General features: G+C 36.8%; 2 protein-coding genes and 1 long non-coding RNA gene across 3 annotated transcripts; all 3 read left to right on the forward strand.

The window, feature by feature from the left end:
* The first annotated feature begins 417 nt into the window (after positions 1-417).
* Positions 418-11099, forward strand: LOC112574910. The gene is made up of 15 exons (XM_025256283.1): positions 418-509; positions 1598-1722; positions 2021-2155; positions 2686-2889; positions 3019-3153; positions 3681-3887; positions 5001-5126; positions 5319-5522; positions 6547-6658; positions 6835-6886; positions 7159-7839; positions 8216-8394; positions 8755-9207; positions 9637-10001; positions 10571-11099. The coding sequence occupies exons 2-15, from the start codon at positions 1614-1616 to the stop codon at positions 10915-10917; spliced, it is 3309 nt and encodes a 1102-aa protein (XP_025112068.1). The 5' UTR covers positions 418-509; positions 1598-1613; the 3' UTR covers positions 10918-11099.
* Positions 11100-15754: 4655 nt separating this feature from the next.
* Positions 15755-16939, forward strand: LOC112574913. Its single transcript, XR_003101523.1, has 3 exons — positions 15755-15902; positions 16278-16478; positions 16811-16939. It is a non-coding gene; the product is annotated as an uncharacterized LOC112574913 (long non-coding RNA).
* A 391-nt stretch (positions 16940-17330) lies between these two features.
* On the forward strand, positions 17331-25235 carry LOC112575698. Its single transcript, XM_025257677.1, has 10 exons — positions 17331-17537; positions 18512-18634; positions 18834-19040; positions 19528-19633; positions 20678-20768; positions 21164-21817; positions 22127-22317; positions 22886-23347; positions 23578-23939; positions 24880-25235. Exons 3-10 carry the CDS (start codon positions 19031-19033, stop codon positions 25233-25235), a joined length of 2232 nt encoding a protein of 743 aa, XP_025113462.1. The 5' UTR covers positions 17331-17537; positions 18512-18634; positions 18834-19030.
* Positions 25236-25781: the final 546 nt, after the last annotated feature.

Below are 25781 nucleotides of genomic sequence, written 5' to 3' on the forward strand. Positions count from 1 at the left end.
TATTTTGAAACTACACGAAAGGGAATTTCCGATAAAAGGTCAAGGACAGGAGTATTAGTGAATAATAAACGACCCACTGTGTGCTGTGAGTGTGTTGTACAGACAACACACTGACAAGCCAATGGCAGTTTAGCTAGACAGACATGTCATGTCATAACTGTCATGCTGATGGCAGTACTTGCGCAACTGTGCAGGCAGTGCACCTCAAGGTTAAAAGAAAAAAAAAACCCATTGATGGCTAAAAATAGATTCTACTCATCTTTTCGTAGACTAGATAACTAGAGGCTGCAGCCTGGTGGGTCACGAGGTTGTTTCTGAAAAACTGATGGCAGACATTTTCACCCTTTAGTTTATGAGAAATGTCTTGTGGCTGTCTGGTGTGGAGCTCAATGCTGTAAACATTATTTGTGTTGTTGATGTGATATAATCAAAGCAACATCCGCCTGGCTGACACGACGACTGGTTTTACCTAAGCAGAACAGGTCACCGTTGGATGAGACACCGTGCAGGTAATATTTCACTCAAGTATTGACATGTAATACATTCTTTTGATTACTATGAACAAGACCACAACAGCTTACAGGGCACAGTTAATTTTCTTGCATAATACAGTACTGTACTTTCTTTGTTTTATAGTGATGTATATATAGATATGTGGGAACTATTTTTGATTTTTATACGTAAAAATTATGCATATAGTTTTATATTATTAATACACCTATCGCAGATAGCAATTTCTAGTATGGTGGTCTCCTCTCGCTAGTTGTCGTCGACGACATTAACACTCGTGTAGTTAACAAGTAGTTGTGTCAGTCGCTCCATTATAACAATGTGTGGAGCGATAACAATGCAGCGATCAAGAGAGATAGAAGCTACGGGAGGTGTGTGACACTGGGATTCATAGAAGGTCATACGAGCAAGCCTCCCGGTGAGATTAGAACAGGAGAGGGGTGTACACGAGTGTCTAGCAGACTGCTAACCGCTGGCTAGATAACGCGTAGCACTCAGTTAAGACACTGATAACTGTTAGCTGTATACTTAAGTCAGCTAAGCTAGTAATATATCAGAATTTAGATAACTGTTATTGATTGGCTATTCTGGAAATTGTTTATTTAATTTCACGCACTTTTGTTTGCTTAATTTACTACTTATTTATGCATTCGTTGTTACCTCTGCTCTTTTATCAGGAAGGTTTTGTTGACCTATCAAAAGATAACCGATAACGATTATCCAAGGTTCCCTTCCAGCCTCCACTTGTAATTCTTTTACTTTATGTGTCTATTATCAGATACTCATGGTGCACGTTTGATATCACCCAGCAGCAACTTCTCTTAGCAAAACTGATAAGATCAGAGTCGCATACTAAAGTTGAAACTGCTGAGCTATAATTTAAGATGTTTTAACTTTTTAAAAAACCATGTTTTAACAAATCGGTTTTAACAGGCTTAGACGCAGGAATAAGTCAAGCTGGAATATTATTTACAGCGTGTGATTTCTCATAACATCTGCCTATAAAAATATCTAGATATCATTATAGGTTGTGTCAATGAGGCAACATCTCTTCGCCGTCTACTTGAGTGTGAAGTCGTTATTTCAGGTTGACATCTGCTGCAATGGAAGGAGGCTTGGTATCAAGTAGTCGTTATCTTCAGTCCCACGGCCTCGTATCTGTCTTAGTCTGGAGTCTTTACATCTCATCGTATGCAACAGTATCCGCGCAAGGTCAGTAACTCGTATTACATTTACTTAGTAATATTGCAAATGCATATTACAGCAATACAAGTATGGAGATTGATGATGTTCATTATTGGGGGTTGGGGGTGGCTTGGGTGTTCATTTTTTAATAAGGCTAGTGCACATCATCATCATCATCATCATCATCATCATCATCATCATCATCATCACGATGTGTTCTGTTGATTGTGTGTGAGAGAGAGAGAGGTAGTAGCACTTTTTGTTGTATCGATATATTGTTACTAGCAATAACAAAGCCATATTAATGTATTTTTCTAACATACAGGGAGTCTAATAACGTGCAATGCTGATACTGTCAAACTAAATGTAAGCACCTCGCTGACGTGTACTTTTCCTGAAGAAGTTGCGAGTACGAAGAGGGACTTCACTATTTATCGCTATCTGGAAAAGGGAAACCCAGGTGAGCTTACACATTTCTCTCATCTATTTGCCTTTTATCTCGCTTCTTTTGAAGACAATGTCCCGGTGTTAATGTGTATGTAATTATTTTTTCTCTCTTTTTATATCCCTTCTGTGTAGGATGCTAATGCTTTATATAAGCTAAAACTAATTTTTTTGCATTAATTGATGTTTTGTGAAGATATTTTTGCATGATTAGCAATAAACAGTAATAATCATGTTTACAATAAAATAGAATGTTTAATGTTCTACACGTGTGAATGAGGAAAGGGCATTTTAAAACGATTTGGCATCAATTATAAGATAATTGTGGCATCAAAAACACCGGCGTCACGTGAGGCATTACAATAGATGCTGTGCACTGCTCCTCTAGAAAACTTCTTACCAGTAGTATTTTTTTCAGTCTGAGTTAAAGACTGGATTGAAAACACTTTAAGACAGGTATTAGAAATACTAGATGTACTGAACGTATAAATATTGTTTTATCATCTCTTCCTTTACAATTTACACAAGACATGTGTTTCTCTCAAGATGCCGTCCTGGACTGCTGGTGGCTGTCGGGAAATGTTGACTGTTTTGTTGCCCCAGGATACCAATACAACAAACAGATCAGTTCCAACACTGTCAGGCTTGACATTCCACGAGTTTCAGCACCACAAATCGCCGTGTATGCATGTCAACTCGCTAGCTATGGACCGGACTCCATTAAGACCTGTGAGCTTAGTGTCCAGCTAGGTGAGAAATGTTTTAAATGCTTTCACGAACAGTTGTAAACATCCAGTACTTCTCGTTAACTAACTATTCTCGAGACATTCATTTGTAGATGCCCCAATAGGGAAAATGATGATCATCATTATTCTTTAGGTGGAAAATCGGCCTGCGAGATACCATCTGTCAAACCGAAGTCACAAGCTGCGCTGACATGTTATTTTCCTGGGGACCTCAGCAAAACTCGAACTGGCTTTACCGTCAGTCATCACTCCAGTCAAGGTGCTGAAAGTAAGTAGCTCTAGTATTATTGTTATATTATCAAGTCATGGTGTTAACACTTTGCCACATTAACAAAATATTTTTAGTTTTAAGCAGAAAATCTGACATGTGAATTATAATCTTTAGCCCTGGTGATACTAGTTTGACATGTCGTATGTATTTTTAGGTGGAAGTCTTAGAAATGTTGCACGATTTATCAAACCAATTGCAACAAAACCCATTAATAATGATTTAATTATATATAGAGAGTAAAATAATATTTGATAATTGTAAGTCATGTACTCAAATTGCTCAGCTTCCACCTAGTATATTCCGATCCTATTTTATATATTACTACATCTTGCTAATCGTCAAAACATTCACTAATGAGAACACATACATACAGACAACAAACGGCATAACTTGCCCAAATAATTATGTAAATGTTGTGGCTGAAAAAAACTCTAATTTGAATGTTTCGTGAAATGTTGGCTTCTTTGATTTACATCATGTATATTGCACTGCCACCCGTTAATTTAAATCTGACTTGAACCCAGCCACCGTGATAAAATGCACCTGGCAAGGAGAAAGTCTCACCTGTGACACAGTCTCCGGCTATGTGTTCGACAAGAAAGTGATCTCCCACACTTCAGCTTCTCACCTGACCATCAGGATCAACCAAGCGCTAGAGAATCACGAGGGAACATATCGTTGTCATGCCGAGGGCTCTACGTATGAAGACTGTTCCTTTATGCTTGAAAAAGGTAACTAGTTTATGAATTCACTGAAAGTCTGTCATTCGTATATTTGTTATGCCAAAATGTGTATAATACGAGAGTGCCAACTCATTAAAACAAGAGACACAAGCAAACCTACAACGATCTAGACCAAAGCCTTATCCCTTAATGAACTACGATAATTCGTTGTCTCAGGTCTTCCATCGAGAAAGCTTATCTGTAACCTGTGATGTATGGAACCTTTTATACTCAATAAATTAAACAAAAGATATTGAAAAAAGATAGATTCTGATTGGTCTTGATATTTTTCTGTGTAAATAATCTTCAATCATCCCGTGTCAGTTTATTCACCAGACATGATTAAACGGGTCTCCAACGCCATTCAGCTGCATTTTTTAACATTACGGATAAACAGCCAAAAAATATGTCAAGACCTCGTCCAACTGAGAATTTTTTTACAAATATTACGTTAGGAATCATCACAAAAGGTCAGATCTAATTAAGAGGCTACTACAATTAAGTATATATATATATACTTGTTCGTCATCTTTATAACATTTGTTTCTAAGAAAAAAGTCATTGTGCGGAGGACTCAAAGCTCACTATCGTCACCTATGATATGCATACATGAATAAATTATGTTGAATTTTAAGTATAATTAAGAAATTATCTTGCAATATCAACTTTTCCTTCTTTAAATTTGAAGTGACTTTAATATTGCTTCTCTCCAAATGCAACGTAAGCTGGACCTACAGTATACCCAAGATATTTAATATTTTTCCCAACATATTTTACATCAGTTATTTGACTTTCTATCGGTTACTCGACTGTGATTGAAAGATCTGTTATTTGTGTTAAACTGATTCTACTTGGATTGGACCAAACTGTTGCTACCTATTTAGAATTTCAACCCCGTGCTCACATATTAGAGTAAAATAAATTGAATGCTAAAACACCTCTACGCGGCAACAAAGAATTCAGTAATAGCTGGCATGGAACCTCCTGATTCATCTCTTGTCTTGATTCAGATTGTTAACAACCGAGGAAATCTTATTTGTTGTGTATTGTGTATTTTTGTTTGGGATTTTGAGCTGTTTGCATTAAAGAAATAGTTACAATGTGTCTGCCTATGTGCTGCAGAAAAGACATCAACTTGCAATCATCTAAATGTGACAGAGAATGAGCCAGCAACATTCGCCTGCAGCTTTAGCGTTAACGTCAATGTGACGAGAAAGGACATCAAAGTGATTCGCCAAGGCAACACAAGTAATAGAAATACAATTGATTATGCCCTGTTTCGCTATCATATTAACTTCTGTAACAAAATATGCCTGAAACAGTGAGTAAACAAATCATGTAAAAAAAAACGTTTAGTTCTAATTTGTATATCTTTTCAGACTTAATCGCTTCAAAAAGTAACAATAATTTAAGAAATAATACACATCTAATTCTTCCAAGGTACTGAAGTACTGAGCTGCACATGGGTAAGCGAGAAACTATCCTGCACCACAGCCCCGGGGTTTGAATTTCACAACACTGTCACTGATCGTCTGACAATCAAAGTGCCCCGAGCTACTCACCAACACAACGGGACGTACGTCTGTCACCTGCAAGGCTCTCAGTTTGAAAACTTTCAATCCTGCGACTTCATTGTAATGACAGGTACTGTTTTTTCACTGATTGCATATAAACTAAAAAGAAAACATCAAACAAAAAAGCCACACATTGTCTAGAAATTTCTTTTTATTTGAAATAGTATATACAGTGGAACCTCGGTTAGCGAACCCCTCGGATAGCGAATATTTCGGATAACCAACAAAAATTTCGTTAAAAGTTTGTCTCGGATAGCGAACAAAATTTCGGATAACGAACAGCCACGTGAACCACACGTGACCGACCAGCATGTCATCATTCGCGCTCGAGACACAGTTACGATCAGTCATTCCTTATCTATGCGCATCCTTCTTATTTAGTGACTGTTGTGCTTTATTTTAATAAGATAATCCTCAATCATGGCTCCAAAGAAGATTAAGAGCAATTAATAGTAGTGAGGTAATGACAAAGGAAGCGGCCAACAATGGAATTGAAAAAGGAAATGATTTCAAAGTATGAAGGTGGCGTGTGTCTGTCGGATATGTGATGTCGTATTACCGAAGAGTTTTACAAAAAAGACAGAAGGAACAGACACTGGACAAGTTTTGTCCTTTAACCTCAAAGCTACAGAAAAGGGAAGTCATCCCCGATTTTATAATGTCACGTGTGCTCATGGAGAGGGAATCAAAGCAGTAATTCCACGCCTTCCTCCCCACACCTGCTTCCAACCACGCCGTCAAAACGACAAGTTTTCTGATGTTTAAATGCCTTCGTTAATGTTTTTATGTTTATTTAACTCCATTTATATTGCATTATAACTGTTCTCATTAAAACAAATACCTATATATATATATAGCCTGTAACTTTCAAATATTAGCGAGTCAACAGGGGCTGGGAACCAATTAAATCTATTTCCTTTATTTCTTATGGAAAAAATTGTTTCGGATAAAGAACATTTCGGATAACGAACAGCCTTCCAGAACTGAAAATGTACTTTAATAAAATATGAAGATCTAACAACTACTTTGTTATACTAGGTCCTCATACTTATTGTCCTTACGGAATATAACTAACGATCATTTTTTTGCTTCAGTTACTTCCGCACCAGTCGAATCTTCCATCGGTATGATTGTCGGAGCAATTATAGTCATGTTGATTCCTGTAACATTGATCATCGTGTTCATCATCATGAAATTTAGATCGCGGTGAGAAAAACAATTCCCTCCTTTTAGCTGTGTGTGTGTGTGTGCACGTGTGTGTGTGTGTTAATATCTTGTGTGCCTGAGAGTGTAACTACAAACAAGATAAACTCTTTAAGGTCGTCTTATTTGCTGAAATATATAGCTAAAATCATACTGCTCTCTTTATTGCTTACTTACAGCACACAATCGGAAGAGAACGTTTCAGACGAAGAGGATCCAATGATACCAACTGTATGCACTAGACATTTCTTCTCTTTCCTTTTTTTTTCTTTGGTTTCTTCTTCTTGGTTTTTTTTCCATTGCTTGATTCAAGTTTTATACCAGTATTGTCGTTTTATTTATAACTACCTTTGTAATGTTTAAGTGGACCAGGTTATAAAATTAGACAATTAAATTGGACAAACAGTATAAACTTTTAATACATTAATACATAAACGGAAGCATAGAGACCTTTCATTTTCTTATGTGACATGAAAAAAAACTTAAGTATCAAATTATTTCAGCCCACAAACGATGTTGATGTAATTACGAAGAACTTCTTGGTTTACCTTTCAAATGAATTCCGGAAAACGTATCCAGAGTATGAAACAAAAGCCTACGTTGTACCTTCGATGTACTTCAACAACAACACATATGAAGTGAAGACCTTTGCTGAAGAAGACGTGTACGTCACCAAGCCACCCGATGGACAAACTGTGAAGCACGACATGGCCATGGGTCGGGTCTTGACAAGTTTTCACCATCTAGCAAAGCACGGGAATGAAGTGATGTTTGTCATTTCGCAGTTTGACTACGACAAGTACTTGGCTAATCCTAGGAAGGAGTTCACTGATCACAAACTGCCAAGGCCTGGTAAACTGAAGAAGTCTGACAACCGCTACGGAGACTTTGACATCCTTATCATTCATCGAAAGCACGGGCTGGTGGTCGGGGTGGTGAAGACATGTTCTGGTGGGAGTCCAAATAAGGAGGTAGAGGAAGAGGATAATCTGAAGAAGGTGGTCGAGGAGCTGAAACAAGGCTGCACACAACTAGACGAGGCAGAGAAATTGTTACAACATCTTCTGTCCGATCTAATTAGTCACCAAAGCAAACCAATGCAGGTTCGAAAACTCTTAGTCTTGCCAAATCTTTCAGAAGAACTTCTGGGTAATATCCTTAATGAAAACCAAGGTGTGGCACAGGTAAGTGTTCTAAAAGTGCTTAAGTTAATTTTTTACCAGTTTTTTAAAATAATTTGTACTGAACATTATACTGCGCGTTTGATTTACTAGTATTCAATTTCTGCATAAGAAATACAATTCAAATTCATATTTCTTCCTTAGCTTCACATTTTGCAAACACTTTTGTGAAGTTTTTTCTGTGAGTTTAAATTTTATTTTTGGATAAGGAAAATTATAAAAAGATTATTGTCTCTTTTTAAAACAAAAATAACTTATTTGTTACTATCTCTTTAATGTAACATTTTATTACTTTTTTTTTACTTAACTTTATTACTCATTCTTTAATTCATTTGTGGCAAGATCGTCACGTCTGATTGGGGTCTGTTTTATATTTCAGATTTTAAAGGAATGTCTTAGATTTCCGGAAAATAATGTTTTTAACGAATGCCTCTGTGGTGATCATATGCGGGGTTCAAATAGAACCCGAAAGATTAAAGACTGGTTTAACACTCGATTTTCTGAGTCGCGTGACAAAACACTCGCTAGTGATGAAGAGTACCCTGCGATAGTTACCAGGTAAAAGTGTTAAAAAAGACGACAATAAATAACCCCGGTAAAATAAAATAAATAATGATTTTAAAATTATTTTTATTGAGATACCGTGGTTATATTTCACCAAGTTGTTATCAGAAGTCATGATACCAAAGTGGACAATTAATATGTTTTCGTATAAATTTTAATATTTTAAAAGTTTTCTGTTCGAAGTAAAAAAAAAGATTAATATCGACATCAACATTCTCAACGCTTTTACTAAAACACTTATAATTCAATAGATATTCTAATAAAATAATTTAGTTAATTTTATCACAGAATTCATTATATTTGTCATGATTTTTGTAAATAATCTTAAGGAAACCTTTTCTGTGAACGATTTAGGTTCTGTGGACCTGCAACTATTTGGTCTTTAAATGTTCCGGATCATCAGAGTGGCATCCTGCCCAAGACACTGGAAGACTCGGTGTGGATGACAGGTGAGCTGTTCACCAAGCCAATACTACAGCCCCAGCAGTGGCAGACACTACACACAGACAGTCCTCGGGTCTTCCTCTCGGGGCCGCCAGCTTCAGGGAAGACGAAGATGCTTGTGCTGACAGGCAAACGATGGATGTCCGAGGGCCACAAGGTGCACGTGGTGTCCACTGGGAGAAAGAGTCATACAGCAAATCAAATGATATACACAGAGCTGTGTACGGCCTCCAAAGAAACTCGAATTTCAGGCTCGTGTGAACTGATCACTTTCAAGAAAAAAATTATGAAGAAAAGGATCAACAAAATTTTCAAGCTATCAAAGAAAGATCATATATACATCATTGCTGATGAGGCTTACAAGTAAAGTTTAATTCCTTTTATTTTTGTCTTTGTATTAATCCTGTATCGAGCGCTGTTCGCTTAAATGTGGTCGTGGTTTTATTGGTACATCCGGAAGTGCATTCAAAGGTTGTGACATTATAAAATATCTGTTCACAAAGTTCTATCCCTGCAATACTATCATTAACTCTATTGTAATACTGTCTGTCATGCTAACCATCAAGTACAGCGCCAACTGCTCACAATATCCTTGATACCTCAATCCATTGCTTTAAGTCATATGCCTGTGCCTATTTCCCCGTTCAGTATCTGTTTATTTATCATTACTGGTCTGCACAGCGAGTGTGATCTATCTTGGTTGTGACGCTGGGCATTACAAATATCCATTTTCATCATCATCAACATCATCATTATCATTATTACTATTTGGTTTTTTGGGTTTTTTTGCAGTGCTAAAAGATCCCATTTTAATGATTTTGTTGATGGTCTGCTTGACAAAGTCCCACAACTTCATTTATGGGCTGCCAGTTGTTTACCAGACATCGCACCACAATGCTGTGAGCTTCACTTCTTGAAAGACAGTTTTACTTGTCCGCCTTCAATCCTGCTACAAGAAGATGTTACAAAACTTGCTTCCGGCAATTCGGTCGCCCCATGGCGGTATGAGAGCAAAACCACAGCGCCAACGGACGGTCCGCCAGTAAAAGTTATTTGCCATGATGGCGAAGGTCACAATGGTGACTATCCACACGTCTGCAAGACATGTTCCAACGAAGTTATAACATTTCTTCAAACCCTTCGCATAATTAAACCTGGTATACCCGAAATCTTTGTAATGTTTATGTATAATTGATTGGACACTCAAGCTAATATTCTGCAGAAACAGGAGAAATGAAGTACTAAATTTCTAGAACTAGCTCTTTTTTTTCTCGTAAGTTAATGACAATTAGAAGCTTCTGAGATTAACGGGGAAGTTCGTGACTTAAAGGAAATTTTTCACCTTTTATTTGTCATGTAAAAATATTGACAAATGAGATAGCATTAAGCAAAAAAAGTGGTATAACGAATAATGACATATCAGAAAAGATATTTATGTTTTATTTAGCACAAATCATTTACCTTCAATACCAATGCTGTCTTCCGTGTCTGTTATTATTCTTTTTTATTGAAATGGTTATGAATTGGTGTAGATGTATTTAAATTTATTAACATACCTTTCGAACTTTGTATTTTACCTAAATATTCTTCAAATCATATTTTTGTAGATCTGAATGACTATGAATGTTTGTAGTGTGTGCGAGCTAGCGGTGGTTGGCAGGAACACAAATATTCTTTAAACTGCTGCCTTAATTTGATCTGCTTCTCTGTTATTTTCTTGTAACAGTTGGTTTTAGTCCAAGAACAGAAGGACAACCCAAACTGTGCAGTAAAGACATCCTAATTCTGTGCGAAAATGACGAAGAGACAGCCCTGTGTGATATGCTGAAGAAGTCGGGAATAAGCGTTGAAATGGTAGACGAAAACAACCGTGAGAAAGTTTTCAAGGCAAACAAAAATGAAGTGTGGGTAGGTAAGGGCGAAAACATGTTCGGCATCAAACGAAAAGTCGTGGTCTTTGTAGAAGGAAATGCACAAAAAGGAAAGGACAAACACAAGATGCCTGTCGACCTAAAACGATTGCGAAGCCTCACCAGTTCAACATCTCAGCTGATCTGGTTAAAAGGACTTTAAATAAGTAAAAGCTTTCCGGCGCCGTGTCTATACATCTATCTGAAAGACATTTTTTACTGATTTTAAAACCAATGCGTGTATACTTTGTGTGTATGTAATAGACGTACATAAGGATTTGTATTCACTTAATTCATTTTTAGAAATACTTTCATGTTAATATCAATAAAAGTGTATATATATAATTGTCTAGTTTATTTGGTATGAAATGCTCCTCTACAGCATACATCACGAAAGAGAATTGTCTTTTTTTGTAGGTAACGATGCGGATTCTTAGGGAAGTGTATTGTCGATTAGTTAAGTTATATAGTGTCTACTGACATGTCTTTTGTTGAACATGTTTCTCACGCCTGTCGTTTTTCGTACTATTAGCTCTGGTCAGCTCCGTTCATCATACTCTGTTCATCTCAACCACCAAAATTCTCATGTGCTTATTTGTTCTGTCTAAACTAGACTACTCAAACTTTCTTCTCCACAGTACCTCATCCACAAGCTTCAGAAAGTCCAAAACTCAGCTCCTCGCCGCGTTTACGAGACTCACAAATGGGAACATATCACACCACTTCTTCACTCTCTTCACTGGTTACCTGTTAAAGCTAGAATTGACAATAAGCTCTCAACTCTATGCTCTGTATTCTTTGAAGGCTCCTCCACTCCATTACTTTACTGAAATCTTGTCTGTCCCTGCCCGAAACCTTCACTCCTCATCAGACTCCTCATTCAATCCTTCCTCCCACAAAGACAGTCACATACGGACAACGGACGGTCCTCCCTCTGTGCTGCTAAACAGTAAAATTTTCTTCCACATCACCACTCGGACTGCAAGGCTACATTTAATCGAAATATTTGTATACTTTGAGTTATTTGTTATCAATTTTCAATATTTCTTTTTAAAAGGATGCCGCCGATGAGATTAAAGTACTGACACTTAAACATTCTGATAGACTCGACTGAGCATAGTTATTTTATTCCGCCAACAGAGAAATTCTGAGAGGACACATACAAGCCACATAGGGGTGCGAGCATCCGTGCATTTACATATGTGTATGCATTTGAGAGACAAGTATGTATGTTAATCACATTCAATATTCGACTAGCTTCTCTATGTAGGTTAGAAAATATGTTATCACCTTGCAAAAAGTGGGCTGTAGCTTTTTTATTTATATGCATAAATTAGGTTATACAAATAACATTGGAAAGCAAGTTCTAAAGACGTCAGCTAAGGTGTTTAAACATTAGACATTAAAAGACATTCTAAATTATTAAAAAGGGGACGACAAGGATGTAAAAATATGTTGTGTTTATAACTATAATGACACTGTAGCGTAGAGACGATAAACAAGTTCGCTTTATGTCTTCTGTGTGCTGTAAGTGTGGTTTACTAATTCATCAGTGATTTGAACGTCTGCGCTGTGCGGTAGTGTAAATGTTGTCTCTGAGAAAAAAATGAAACATTTACAGCTCACAGGTGTAGTAAAAGGTGAAAGTAAAATTGGCTAGAATCGGTTGTACAGACAGACGTGAAGCACAGCTTCGAATTCGCAGTTTGAGCAACGTGACGGATTTATTAGATATTTAATTAAGAATTGAACTAAAAAAATCTTTGGAGTAAACAAATAATGCTTATTTAGCTTATAAACTTTCAAATGTAATTTTAAGTCTTAAAACTAAACCGGTAGAAAAAATCGAAATTTCAAGCACACTACTCGTAAAAGGGAGTTCATTTGATTCGTTCTACAAGAGGCGCGGTTTGCGAGGTAACTTCATATTATGTACTACACAAGGGTTTTTTAATTATCTCTGCTTTGTTTTTCGTGGCCACAGCTGTACTCATGAATAAAATATACCCAACAAACCTTTTTCCAATCGTCTGTTCCTGCAAATTTAAAGTGAGGCAAAAGGTTCTAACACTCTCGTCCTCTAAAATATCACAGGTCGACAGTTATGAAAAAAGCCATTCACAAATCCTGTGAAAGTGGCCTAAGAGTTAAGACATTTACTAAGCCCATAGCAGCATACCAGCTTGCTGATTTTTTTTTTTTTTTTATCAAATGATCATTTTGTTTTATGTCCCAGCCATGGCTCACACGCGCTGCCTGCATTTCATTTCATCAACATAATGTTTTTATGTTCGGTCTTCGCGGGCCCTGATTTTCATTGAAAGTCCAGGGATACGGTCTACAAACTACATGTACCTTAAATGCTGAAACACCGTTGTCTTTGAAAGTTTTGTAATCATTTTTTATTTTTAAAAAATCAAACTTTCAACTACATATGCTTCAAGAATTGTAAAATGCAGGCAGTTTCGCAGGGAAGTGTTTGGTGCTCCATGTCTCGGAAATTCTCGCGCGCATGCGCAGTGTTTGATGACGATTATTAAAAACAATGTTTGACAACAATCGCAGCTCATCTTTGTAATAAAGCCTTTTGTGGTCATAAAACACCAACATGCAAAAAGTCCACTCGCCTACGCCTGGCCCTCTTCGCAGCCGCAGACCTGGGTACACCAGACCACATCTTCGCCCTCTTTCACTTGAGGCCTATCGCAGGGTAAGGTTCGGGTCGAACGGAAATTTGCGATAAGATAACAAAACAGTTAAAAGGAGACGAAGAGGTGCTATGAAGTCGGTATCTTTCCGAAAAAGGTCAAGTATCGTACGTCGGAATAATCACAAGATAACAGTTAAAAATAGGTTCTACATATTTCTCCTTTGTAATATTGTTCTCATGAAGCATGAAAATGTTTGAAAACATAATGAACCCATTTATGTAAAAAAAATCAGGGTTTCTTTGCTGCATGGAATTTGCCTGCTTCTCTGTCAGAATCCATACACAACACACAGGTTTACCTTTGCACCTTCCAGGTAAGTTTAATATTAAGGTCGTAAAATGTATGAATGCAGTTTGTGACCATGCTTTGCTTTACACTATCAATATCACGATGGTAAATATGGTGCAGGCAACCTGGTAATGTGGGTTTATTCTACCCTTAATGCTGTTTACTCGTGTTTCTCTTTACACCAGGAACAAATAGTTCAATGTGCATAAATCTCCTTCAGTAAGATTTGTTTTAATGGAATTTTTTCTCTACATGCAAAAAACATGCTATAAGCGAACTTTTAGGACCATACCGCAGTGTTCTATCATCATTATTGTCATCACTAGTACGTCAGTGTTGTTGCGTTTGCTTTTTTTGATTTTGTTGTTTCTTTTGTTTTTAGGTTGGCTTTTGTTTTTTGGTTTTTTGTTTGTTTGTTTGTTTGTTTGTTTTGTTTTTGTTTTTTGTTTTTTGTTTTTTTGTTGTTTTTTTTCTACTTTACGGTGTTTGTCCTTGTTTTGATGTGCTTCTTTTTTTCTTCGAAATTGTAGGTGCGGCTACAGAGACGGGTGCACTGTTCTATGGCATGGTAACCAGAAGCTAAAATAGTATTGGCACAGGGTCAGTTATTCTCACAAACTTTGTTCAGTTTCTAATGAACGTGACCATCGGCATTACTTCAATCACATTATAAAACTAGAAAACCTATATTTAGAAGGAAATAGCTATTCAAATATCAGCCACGACAACAAGATTTAATGTTATATCTTCCTTCTGTAGAAAACATCTACAAGAATAACCATCGCACAGTAAACACAATAACTTCGTGTGATGGTTCTGTAAAAGGAGCGAAGTCTCTACATCCGAGTAAATATCCTCATTCCGTTATGGAGATACATCTGACTTCAACAGAAATTAAAATACAATGTATTCTTTGCATTTGACTTTCGTCAGGGTTAGGGTTCCTAATCAGCCAGTCCTAAAAGCGTATCAGTGTAAACTCGCTTCATGCTCAGTTCTACAATGTTGTTGGTACATGATAATACACTATCAAACTATACGATGACTGTGGCCCTTGCATAGGGTATCCGGACACTTGATGTTGCTCATTTACATTTAGTGCCAATATTTCAGATTGACATCCTATACAATGGAAGGAGGTAAAAGATCACGTGACATTAATACTTCTAGAACGTTATCTGGACTTCGTATCACTCTGCCTGCGTTAGTCTTAGGCCTTCAGATCACACTGTATTCAACAGTATCAGCACAAGGTCAGTAACTGGCGAACTTTGGTAAATTTTCTCAGGTGTTATCATATTTATAAATACATACTAGTTAGTGTATTGTAATTTTTGTTAAAATTTAAGGTATTTGTGTGGTGGAAATGACTTATACCTCAAACAAACTGTCGTGATTGTGTTTCGTCTACAGCATGTCAATAAATTTGCTCAGTTGCTTCTGAGCTTATTTTAAAATTGAAGAAAATAATATATCTTCTGTTCTTGAACACTTTAGAATTAGAGATAGGGAGAGAGATAAAGTGACTTGTGAAGGATAGAACCACTGTAGTTTTGCATATCTTCTATAATGCTAACCCTAGCGGCGACTTTCTCCTCTACTCTATCCATTGTAAGCCCTGAGCACGTGACCTATGTGACGACAGTAAGTAACGGAATATAAAAATAGGAGACACCGGGCACTATACTATACTAATATTCTTGTGCATTGGGAAGTTTGCTTTTGTTATTACATACTATTACCTTCAATTAACAACGACGACGACGATGACGACGATGATGATGATGATGATGATGATGATGATGATGATGATGATGATGATGATGATGATGATGATGATGATGATGATGATGATGATGATGATGAATAGATGACTTAATTAAAGGTCTTTAAAGATCTTCTACATATATATATAATATTTTTTCCAAATGATGAAGAAGTTTTTGATAAAAAAAAGACAGCATTAAGGGCATAGATTATTATGAGAATAGCAGCCCCATTGTTTCTTTTTTAGATGGTCAGATAAGGTGCGATGTTTTGTCTGCAAAACTACATGGTAACACTTCTCTGACCTGTCATTTTCCTGAAGATGTCAGTCAAACGAAGAGAGACTTCAGCGTGTCACGATACTCAGATAAGAACAATACATGTGTGTATTTAAATTCCCTCTTACTATTTGTATCTGTCTTTCTGTATATCTTTCTCTCTTTATATTTATCTATCTGTGTAACACTATCTTTCGTTTCCTTAATGTCTTTCATTTTCATGGATGCTGTGTGATGGGGCGGGAAACACCCAATTATATATCATTGTTTTGTTGCACTACGGGGACAAATAGTTCTAATTATAATCAGCATTATTGTGCTTTAACGAGTGGTCCAGAAGTTATTCGTCTTTTGGTCAAATACCTTTCTGTGTCACATTTTATATCGCCAGACATTGTAGCCATGAATGTATGTCAACTCCTTGCAATAAAACTACAAACATTGTAATCTTTCATCATGTTTTATTTCTCATTTGCAAGATGAGATTCTGGACTGCTGGTGGATGTCAGGAAAGGTAGAGTGTAGAAATGCCCAGGGATACGAGTATAACAAAATAATATCTAACAGACTGTCGCTGGAAATTCTAGAAATTTCAGCTCCACAAGTCGCTACTTACGCCTGTCAACTCCCTGGATATGGACCCCACTCCATTGTCACCTGTGACCTCAGTGTTGAGCTAGGTGAGAACTTGTTTTACAGAGCTGTCTTAATAACCTGTACTTATCAGTGAAGGACGATTCTGAAATATTTATATCGATATACTCGTGTGAAGTATACGAAAGTGAAATTAAAGATCATTAGAATTACAAAACAATGAACTTCAAAGTGGTTTTTAGGTGATGCTGCTGGTGATGATTGCTGCTGCTGCTGCTGCTGCTGCTGCTGCTGCTGCTGCTGCTGATGATGATGATGATGATGATGATGATGATGATGATGATGATGATGATGATGATGATGATGATGATGATGATGATGATGATTGACTGATTGATTGATTGTGATTTTTATTCAGACGGAATCTCCGAATGTGAGATCCTGTCTGTGAAGCTGAATTCACAAACTGCGCTGACGTGTTACTTTCGTGAGGACCTCAGCAAGACTCGGGTGGATTTCTCAGTCTCTCACCACTCCAGGCTCGGTGTTTCAGGTAGAGTTAGTGTATGTTTTCCGAATCTATGAAGCCTTTACAATTTAAAGAATAAATAATAGCTGTAAGTAAAACAGCCATAACAATTAACAATTTTTGAATTTTCGTAACTGCATAAAAACTTAAAAAACAACAACTAAATAAATAATTAATAATAGAGACCAATCTTACCATTAGCTATTTAAATTAACAAGTCTGTGGGAGAAAGGGTGAGAAATCAAATTTGAGATACTGGCCTAAAAGATATAACGGACAGATACAATTTGTTTGATTTAATTTTATTGTCTGATTACTTGCCTTGTTGGTTTATGTGTGTTACTCAGTAGGCTGGTTTCTGTGTGGGTGATTTTAAATGATTTACTCAAGTTATCTTCCACGCCAGACCGAGTGTTAAGCTGCACATGGACTGGTGACAGTCCCACTTGTACCACGGCCCTCGGCTACTTGTTTGACAAGAAGGTGACCTCTCACCTCACGCTCCAGATTCCCAGTGCACTGGAGGTCCACGAAGGGACGTACAGCTGTCAGACAGCGAGCGCTGTCTCTTCTAAGACCTGCTCGTTCGCTCTTGAGCAAGATAACGGATATAAAGGTTAACATTTTTCTTAGGAAATCATAGTTTGCCTGATGTTGACGACGATTTATGAACCAGAAATCATTAAATAAACTTACAAATTAACTGATCAACAAATATCAACATAGGTATAAATAATGCTAATCTCACTCATCAACGAACACCATTTTAAAACTTGAAAGACTAGTTGCACATATTTTGAAAACTATGCATATTTCTTCTTGATAAAAGTTTAAACTATTTGTTTCGAAATTTATTTCTATGCCATTTAGATGCTCTGCGCAAGCGCAAAGAAACAATTGTCCTGAAGGGAACGGAAGTCTGAATAAAGTTTTATCTTCTTTCAAAAAAACTTTTAGCAAAGAAAAATTTTGCACTCTGACTGATCGTCTTTAAGTCAAAGTAACCCGGGGTATACTCGAACTCAAGGGAATATAGCTCTGTATCCTGGAGGTTCTTAGACTAAACAATTTTAATCCTGCGACTTTATCATTATGATAGATACTGTTTCTTCATTCACTCCATAAAATTTTTTTAACTCATTAAATAGAGAATCCATACAATATTGAGTGTCTCGTTGTCTCTTAGGCAAATGAACGTTAATAAAATACTTAGTTCTTTCAATAAGCGATCGTGTTTTATCTTTAGCTACTTCCGTACCAGTCATCGCCATGACTGTTGGCGTAATTATAGTAAGTTAATTACTGTATCAATTATCATCCTTCATCATCTGAGGAAAATTAAAATCTGCCTTGTAGTTCAGTGACGGATTTAAAAGGTCATTGGTAGGCTGACGCTCAAGACGATGTATGAACCAGAAATTACAAAATCTTCTAAACAAGCACTTATTGACTTGTTGACTACAGATAAGAAATACAGTTATAGAAAACAGTCTATAGTGTAGGACTAGCATAGTACTTTGTGGAGCTTTGGTTTTGTTCATACATGCTGTTAACTTCAATCACACAATTTTGTTTATGTTGACTTTACAGGAAAAGCAAGCTGCAATATTTCAAGTGTCAAGGAGAACGAACCTGCAACATTGACTTGCGTCTTCAGCTCCGATATCAGTGTTACTAAAGACAACTTTGAAGTGGTCCGTCCTGATGGCAAAGGTACAAAAACTTATGGAAACTAGATACGTACAAGCGTATAATGGCTTTGCAAAAAAAAGTTTACATAATAAATAGCTAGCTTAATAGTGAGATAACGAATGGCAAGACACACTTGCAATGTAGGTGTGAGACACACACACAAATACTTGCAAACTACATTTAAAGCATTAAACTATAGGACATTTTGCCATCATTTCAGGCTCTAATGTTGCAAGTTGCACCTGGACAAAGGGCAAACTGGAGTGTACCACAGCCACAGGATTCGACGTCAACAAAACAGTCACAGATCACGTGATCATCAGATTATCACAAGCCACACCTGATCACACCGGACAATATGCTTGTCGTCTGCAAGGCTCTGATGACGGCGGCTTCACGCCGTGTGCTTTGATCGTCATGGCAGGAGGTAGACATCAACACATCTCATTATTTTCTTTAGTAAAACTCAACATAAAAAGAAGCACTCCATACAGACATTAAAGTTAGTGCTGCTCTTCGCCTTACGTAAGGTTTTGAAATAGACTGTTGTAAATCAAATTTTGAAATAAACTAAAATCTCTTTTTCGTTTAAAGGTAAGAAAACAGCTTCCACTAGGTCAACAGAAAGTATTTATATAGACCTGTAATCTTCCTACACATGTCCTCTGCAGTAAGCTAAGCAATTAAGCAATGAACAGATTGAAAATATAACTACTGCAACAATCTAGACGATTTCCCATTGCAATAGTAAAGCAGGCGGAAAGCAAGTTCTTCGAATGGTGGGAGATTATGGTGAGGTCTGTTTAAATTTTCAGAAGAGCACGGTTGTCAAAATAACACGAGGAAATATAAAATGTCTACACACTGTATGGTCATCACAAATGTTTTCTTTTAATCTGTGTTTTGATTTTCAGACCCTCGTGATGAATTTTATGCAGCTGTAGTTGCAGGGATTGTTATTACACTGCTGGTTGTGATAGCATTAATAACTGCTATTCTTTTTGTACTGTGGAGAAGAGGGTAAGAGAGTTTAACCAAGAGTCTCCTCTAAAATGTATGAATGTGGGAAGATGGAGGAATGATGTGCTCTGTTGAATTATGTTTCATATATATGTGCACAAGTTTATGCTGTGGGAAATATATGTATGATTGCATGTTCTTACATATTTTGTGCTCATCCCTTTGTCTGTCTGCTCATCAGTCTAGTCCCCATTATCTATTATATTTGCTAACACACGAATAATTTGTAATTATATTGATTGGTTTACACAGATTGGACAGAGAAAAAGAAAAGCAAAAGTGTCTTTTCCGCTAAATCCATAAGAAATCTTCATGGCAGTAACTCAACCATTTCTTTTAAGGAAAACTTGTGTCAGCGATAATGTAATTCTGATAAATGTTCACAAGTAAATAGATTTTTCATTAACTAAATAACAGTAAATTGAAAAGAAATTCAATCGAATAGTGGACAATTATAGTGTGTCATCATTATAGAGTACTCAATAATTTCTTAATAATAAACCAACAAAGTCTAAAGACATGAATTATTCCAAAACGCAAGAGAAAAGTGATGAGAACATCTTTTTAAGAAATTATTCTCAAATAGCCACGAACACAACGCTAGTGAATAAATGTGGGTGAAACACATCGCATTTCATCCGATTAGTGAAAAGGTCTTTGGTTTGCAATGTTTTCCATTTGATCATTTCCATATGCTCTGCCAGATTTTTTCTTTCACTGAGAGTATTTTTCCACAAACGTTTTCGAAAAAAATATGTTGTCTACACTATGCATATATAATCTCCTTTTGACATTTCTCTCTATAACCTGAGTGTACAAGAACACTAAACACACTCAGGCACAATCAAAATATTCTAAACGAATGAACAGAGGAGTGAATAGAATTATCATAACACGTGTCATCACTATCAAATATAGTGCCACAAATGTGCTGCTTAAATTAAAAATAGGGATCAAATAAGAAAAACATCATTTTTAAAGCAAAGGCGATACAAAGGGCGTGACTAAGGACCAAACGGTCATTATCTTAATTTATTTTTACAGTAAAATTGTGTGCAAGCATCCTCCGTTCCTACAAAGATTCTCTAAGAAACAAGAAGAGTCTGAAGAGGGTCAGTCAATGATGCCCAAAAAGGTAATATCATCATAAACAATATTGACATGTTCGAATAGTAAAACCTTAGTTGCTACTTTTTCGAACACATAAAAACAGATGAACTTTTATGGTTGAAGGAACTGCATTATTTCTTTTTTACACAGGTTTAAGCGCATGCACACCAAAGTTTTCATCTGCATCTTTATATACTGATAATTTTGTATAATGTCGTTTATTTTTATATTATTTTTTGTTTGGTAAACCAGGAGTTCAAGTATTATAGTATATACTATATGATATAATATTCTATAGAATATAATACATAAACTTTAGTTAAAGCTTCGTAACATGGATAAAAATGACACCAGAATGTAGTCAGTCTGTTCAAACAACTTCATCTGTTGACCATAAGATGTAGCAAACTCTATTTTCAGTCTTCGCAGGAGATGGATGAGACGACAGAGAAATTTCTGACCTACCTGTCTGATGATTTCATAAAAATGTATCCTGACTTCGACACAAAATCGTATCTTGTGCCACCGCTGTACTTTAACAGCAACACATACATAGAAGGTAACATCGGTGGACAACAAGTGTACATCACACAGCCACCCGATGAGGAGACCGTGAAACATGACCTGGCGATGGCTCGTGTCCTCCACAGTCTCCGTCTCTTGGTGGAGCAGGAGGACCAGGATGTGATGTTTGTCATATCACAGTTTAACTACGACAACTACCTGGCTACACCAGGACAAGACTTTCTCAGCCACAAGCTGCCCATGCCTGCGGGTCTTATAGGGCAAGAAAAACATTTTGGGGACTTTGACATTCTTATCCTTCATCGCAATCTCGGGGTACTGGTTGGGGTGGTCAAAGCTTGTAGTGATGATCCAGGTACGACAAATGACACAATCATTGTCGAGGAGATGAAAAAAGGCTGGGAGGAGCTGAACAATGCAGACCGCATGTTAAAACATCTTTTGTCTTCTGAACAGAATGAAATTGTTGTACACAAATTACTGATGTTGCCAAATGTATCTCAAGACCGCCTTGAAAGCGTATTACTAGGTAACCACGATATGACAAAGGTGGGTATACACTTAATAGGTTTATTCCTTAAAAATTATTTTGTGTAAGTCTCACTTCAGTATATAATTAATGGGTTTATACCTAGCTGACTTGCTTTGAAAATTATTTACTTTTGTGTTGCTGTATATTACTTCATTTTTGTTTTGTCACTTACTTCACATTATAAACTATCCATGCCAGCTATACTTTTTGCAAGTAATGCTTTATTTTTAGCATGGGTAGAAAATATTTTAACAATCCTCTTTAATTCACTAACATGGTGGAACAATGCAAACTGACTATAGTTTGTTAAAATGATGTATTTCCAGGATCTAGCTACATGCCTTGGAATTTCAGACCCTTCTTATCTTCATAAAGAATGTCTGTGCACGGAGCATTTGGATGATGCCGATTGGATTGGGTTAGGACTTGAGCTGAAGAAATTGTTAATTCGTCGATTGATGAGGTCAGACGATAATACGCCATTTAGCGCCGACCAGTATGTGGCGATAATTTCCAGGTAATAAATACAAATATATAGTACATGCTCCTGTAAACCTGAAGTGTAACCGGATTGCTAAAGAATTTGAAGAGTTACAAAAGTTAATTTTTACAGATTGGTTGTCAGAGCTCACTACAAGATAATATTTTCAAAAACATTTATTGTTTTTACTGCTAATACGTTACAATGCGCAAAAAGATATAAAACACTTAAATTACATATAAACATTATTTTGTACAGTTAAGGCTACATGACACCTCTTATCAGGAAACATGAGCTTACGTGGATGTTCGTGATAACACAGGGTTGCCCGTTTTTTTGCTCATCGTAATGTTTGCAATGTAAAAATGAGTTTCTAAGAATGAAGAGACAATTCAATTTGCAAGAAAATTGTTAAACAGATTCGATGTTAAGTTTTCACGAAATTGCATTTTAGCTCAACACTCTTCATTACACTTTCTGGATTTCCTTGTCTCTCATTCTGTAGTCTGCAAGCTGTATGTTACTATTTCTCCATCTGCTCCCATCTGTTATTACTACATCATGTTCCAAGGAAGGGAAACATAATAATTTAATAATATCACAGGTTCTGCGGACCTGCCACACCCTGGTCCTTAAAGATTCCAGGTGGTCCTCGAAAAGCTGTTCTGTCCACGGCATTCAAACACTCGCTGAGCATGACGGGAGATTTATTCTGTGCGCCAGTCCTGCAGCCCGAGCAGTGGGATGCTCTCAATGACCACAGTCCTCGTGTGTTTCTCACAGGGCCGCCAGCTTCAGGGAAAACAAGGATGCTTGTGTTGACAGGAATACGATGGATGGCCGAAGGTCACACAGTCCACGTCATGTCCACTTGTGATGAAAGTCGGGCAGCTACGGAGATGATACACGTAGAGCTGTCGAGGGTTTTACATGAGAAACAATTACCAGGAGCAGTCATTCTAGTCCCCTTCGAGAACGAATGCATAACAGAAGGAGTTATACAAATGACAGAAAAGGCTGCTGATGGATATTTGTATATTATTGCTGATGAGCCCGAGTCTTACAAGTAGGGGTTTAAATATTTTCGTTTCCTTACTCTGTCTTTGTCTTACTTTTTTTAATCCTTTCCTTAAAAGAATGTTGATTAATAATATTTGTCTGTAGTACACATACAGATTATTATATAATTGGCACAAATCATATTCTCTAGTAACGCAGCTTCTGTCTCTTTTATTTTTAGTTAGGTGTCTATTTGTTACATTGTAAAATATAAATGTTTGTCGATTTGTACAAAAGGAAACAACCGGAATTTAGGGCTTTTGTGGACCGTCTACAAAAAGAAGTTCCAGAACTTTACCTACGTGCTGCCAGTTATTTTCAAGAAAACGTCCCGGTCTGCTGCAAGACACAAACCTTTACCAAGAGTTTAACCTGTCCACCATCAATTCTCTTGCAAGCGGATGTGACAAAAGTTTTCTCTGAATGTGGCATCACTGCGTGGAGACCTGACATGAGAACAACAGCACCCACAGAAGGTCCACCAATTAAATTTGTGTACCACAGCAACGAGGGGCACAATGGGAGTCATCCAGGTGTCTGTGGAGAATGTGCAACAGAAGTGAAAGAATTTCTACAAACTTTACACATCTGTAACGAAGGTGTGTGTGTGTGTTAATATTTTTCTAGAGAAAATTAAATATTAAATAAAGCTAATTTATCTAAAAGATCAATTTACAAAGATCGTTTCCATAAACGGTTTATTCAGGGGGGAAAAAAATAATAAATGATTTTGGTTGACATTGAAAATTTTTGGTGAGGAGCTCCTATAATTGTGGCTGAACGGAACTGAGCGGAGACGAAAAGTTAATAAATATATACGCATGTACCAGCTCAGCCTAGATGGCTACTATGATTTGGATCAGTCAAGCAGACCACTCCTAGTGTTGCTTTGTACTCACCCAGGTAGTGGTCTAGTTGATCAGTAATAGCATCAACTAAGTGATCGCACAACCGTCCCTTTACACTTCGAAAAGAGTAAGGGTCAATGGCACTTATTTGAAGTAATTTTTGTTATTTTACATATATTTATTACCTTGTTGGCACTAGATCCGTATGTTGGGTTGGTCTGTCATATGAAGTCACCCATCCTCGCAGTCTTAGACGGCCAGTCACTGTTCAAAAGACTCACTAAGATGCAAAAGAAATGGGTCAAGTGGGATCTTTCTCGCCTGGGTCGTCAACTTAAATACACTATCTTAACTAAATCACCACATAATATACTGCACCAGAAAGTTTGCAGACTCACTTTGCTTTTAGTCTCTTAGTAATAGAAATAGAAGAAAAAGAGTGCAATGGTTTATTGTAGAAAAGTTAAATATTTAGTAATGTATATCAGTATGTCTTTCGAGTTCCCAGTCGTGTAAGTGTAATTTGTGTATAATTATATAAACACCTTTTTGGTTAATGGATCATGTCAATAAAGGCTACATTTAAATAAGATAAATCAGATAAATACCAATAGCAAAATAGAGAGACATCAGCAAACGATGTCTGATAAAATAAACAGTTTGAGATTCATTTACATCTTATTTGTTGCAGCTGATTGTTCCCGGGAGACTGAGGGCTTGTCGCACCTTCATTATAAAGGCATACTAATTTTGTATGAAATTACTGATGACCCCATTACCACTCCAATCTATAAAGTGCTGATGGATGCAGGTATAAAAGTTAAAGTCCTCGACAAGGACCATCCTGTACTGAGTGCTATGAGAGCCACAAATGACAAGGTGTTAATAACTAGAGGGAGACACGTGCTCGGGATCAAAAAGAAAGTTGTTATTTATGTGCAAGGAAAATGGAAATTATTTCAAGACATGCCTCAACACTGGAAACGATTGCGAGGCCTGACCAGCTGTACCTCTCAGCTAGTCTGGGTACGAACTAAAACACTGTAATATAATATACACTGAGGTTGTACCAATATTCCTAATGTTTGTTGACATCTAAACTAATGTTTTTGTTTACCTGTTTGTGCAAGGGAGTTACACAGAGAAGCAAGCCCACTCATGCACGACACAATATAAGACTTGATACAATTCATTACACACGACACGACACAATATAGACTTACTACAACTCATTACATGTTGCTAACAATCTACGGATAATGACATATCGTTATATCTGTTAAAGTTAATGTTTCCGACTTCAAGCTAATGCTTTTCTTACACATAGTCTAGGTTTGAAATTTTTCTTTTGTAACAATTTTTTTTACTTTATGTGATTGTATTTTTCTTTGTGTGTATGTATATGTGCATGGTTTATTTTCTTTGGTTGGTATGAGCTCACCACAATTAGACAGGTGCATTTTTATGTATGACAACATCTGAATAATGAAGCTTACTACACATGTACAGTCTGTAGCGGATTATATTCCTTTATTTTAAGCAAGAGAAAGATTATTCCACTTCATTTTTATGGATCTAAGCAGTCAGGTGTTC

This window comes from Pomacea canaliculata, linkage group LG11 (assembly GCF_003073045.1).
Source record: "Pomacea canaliculata isolate SZHN2017 linkage group LG11, ASM307304v1, whole genome shotgun sequence".
In the NCBI taxonomy this organism is placed as follows: Eukaryota; Metazoa; Mollusca; class Gastropoda; order Architaenioglossa; family Ampullariidae; genus Pomacea; species Pomacea canaliculata.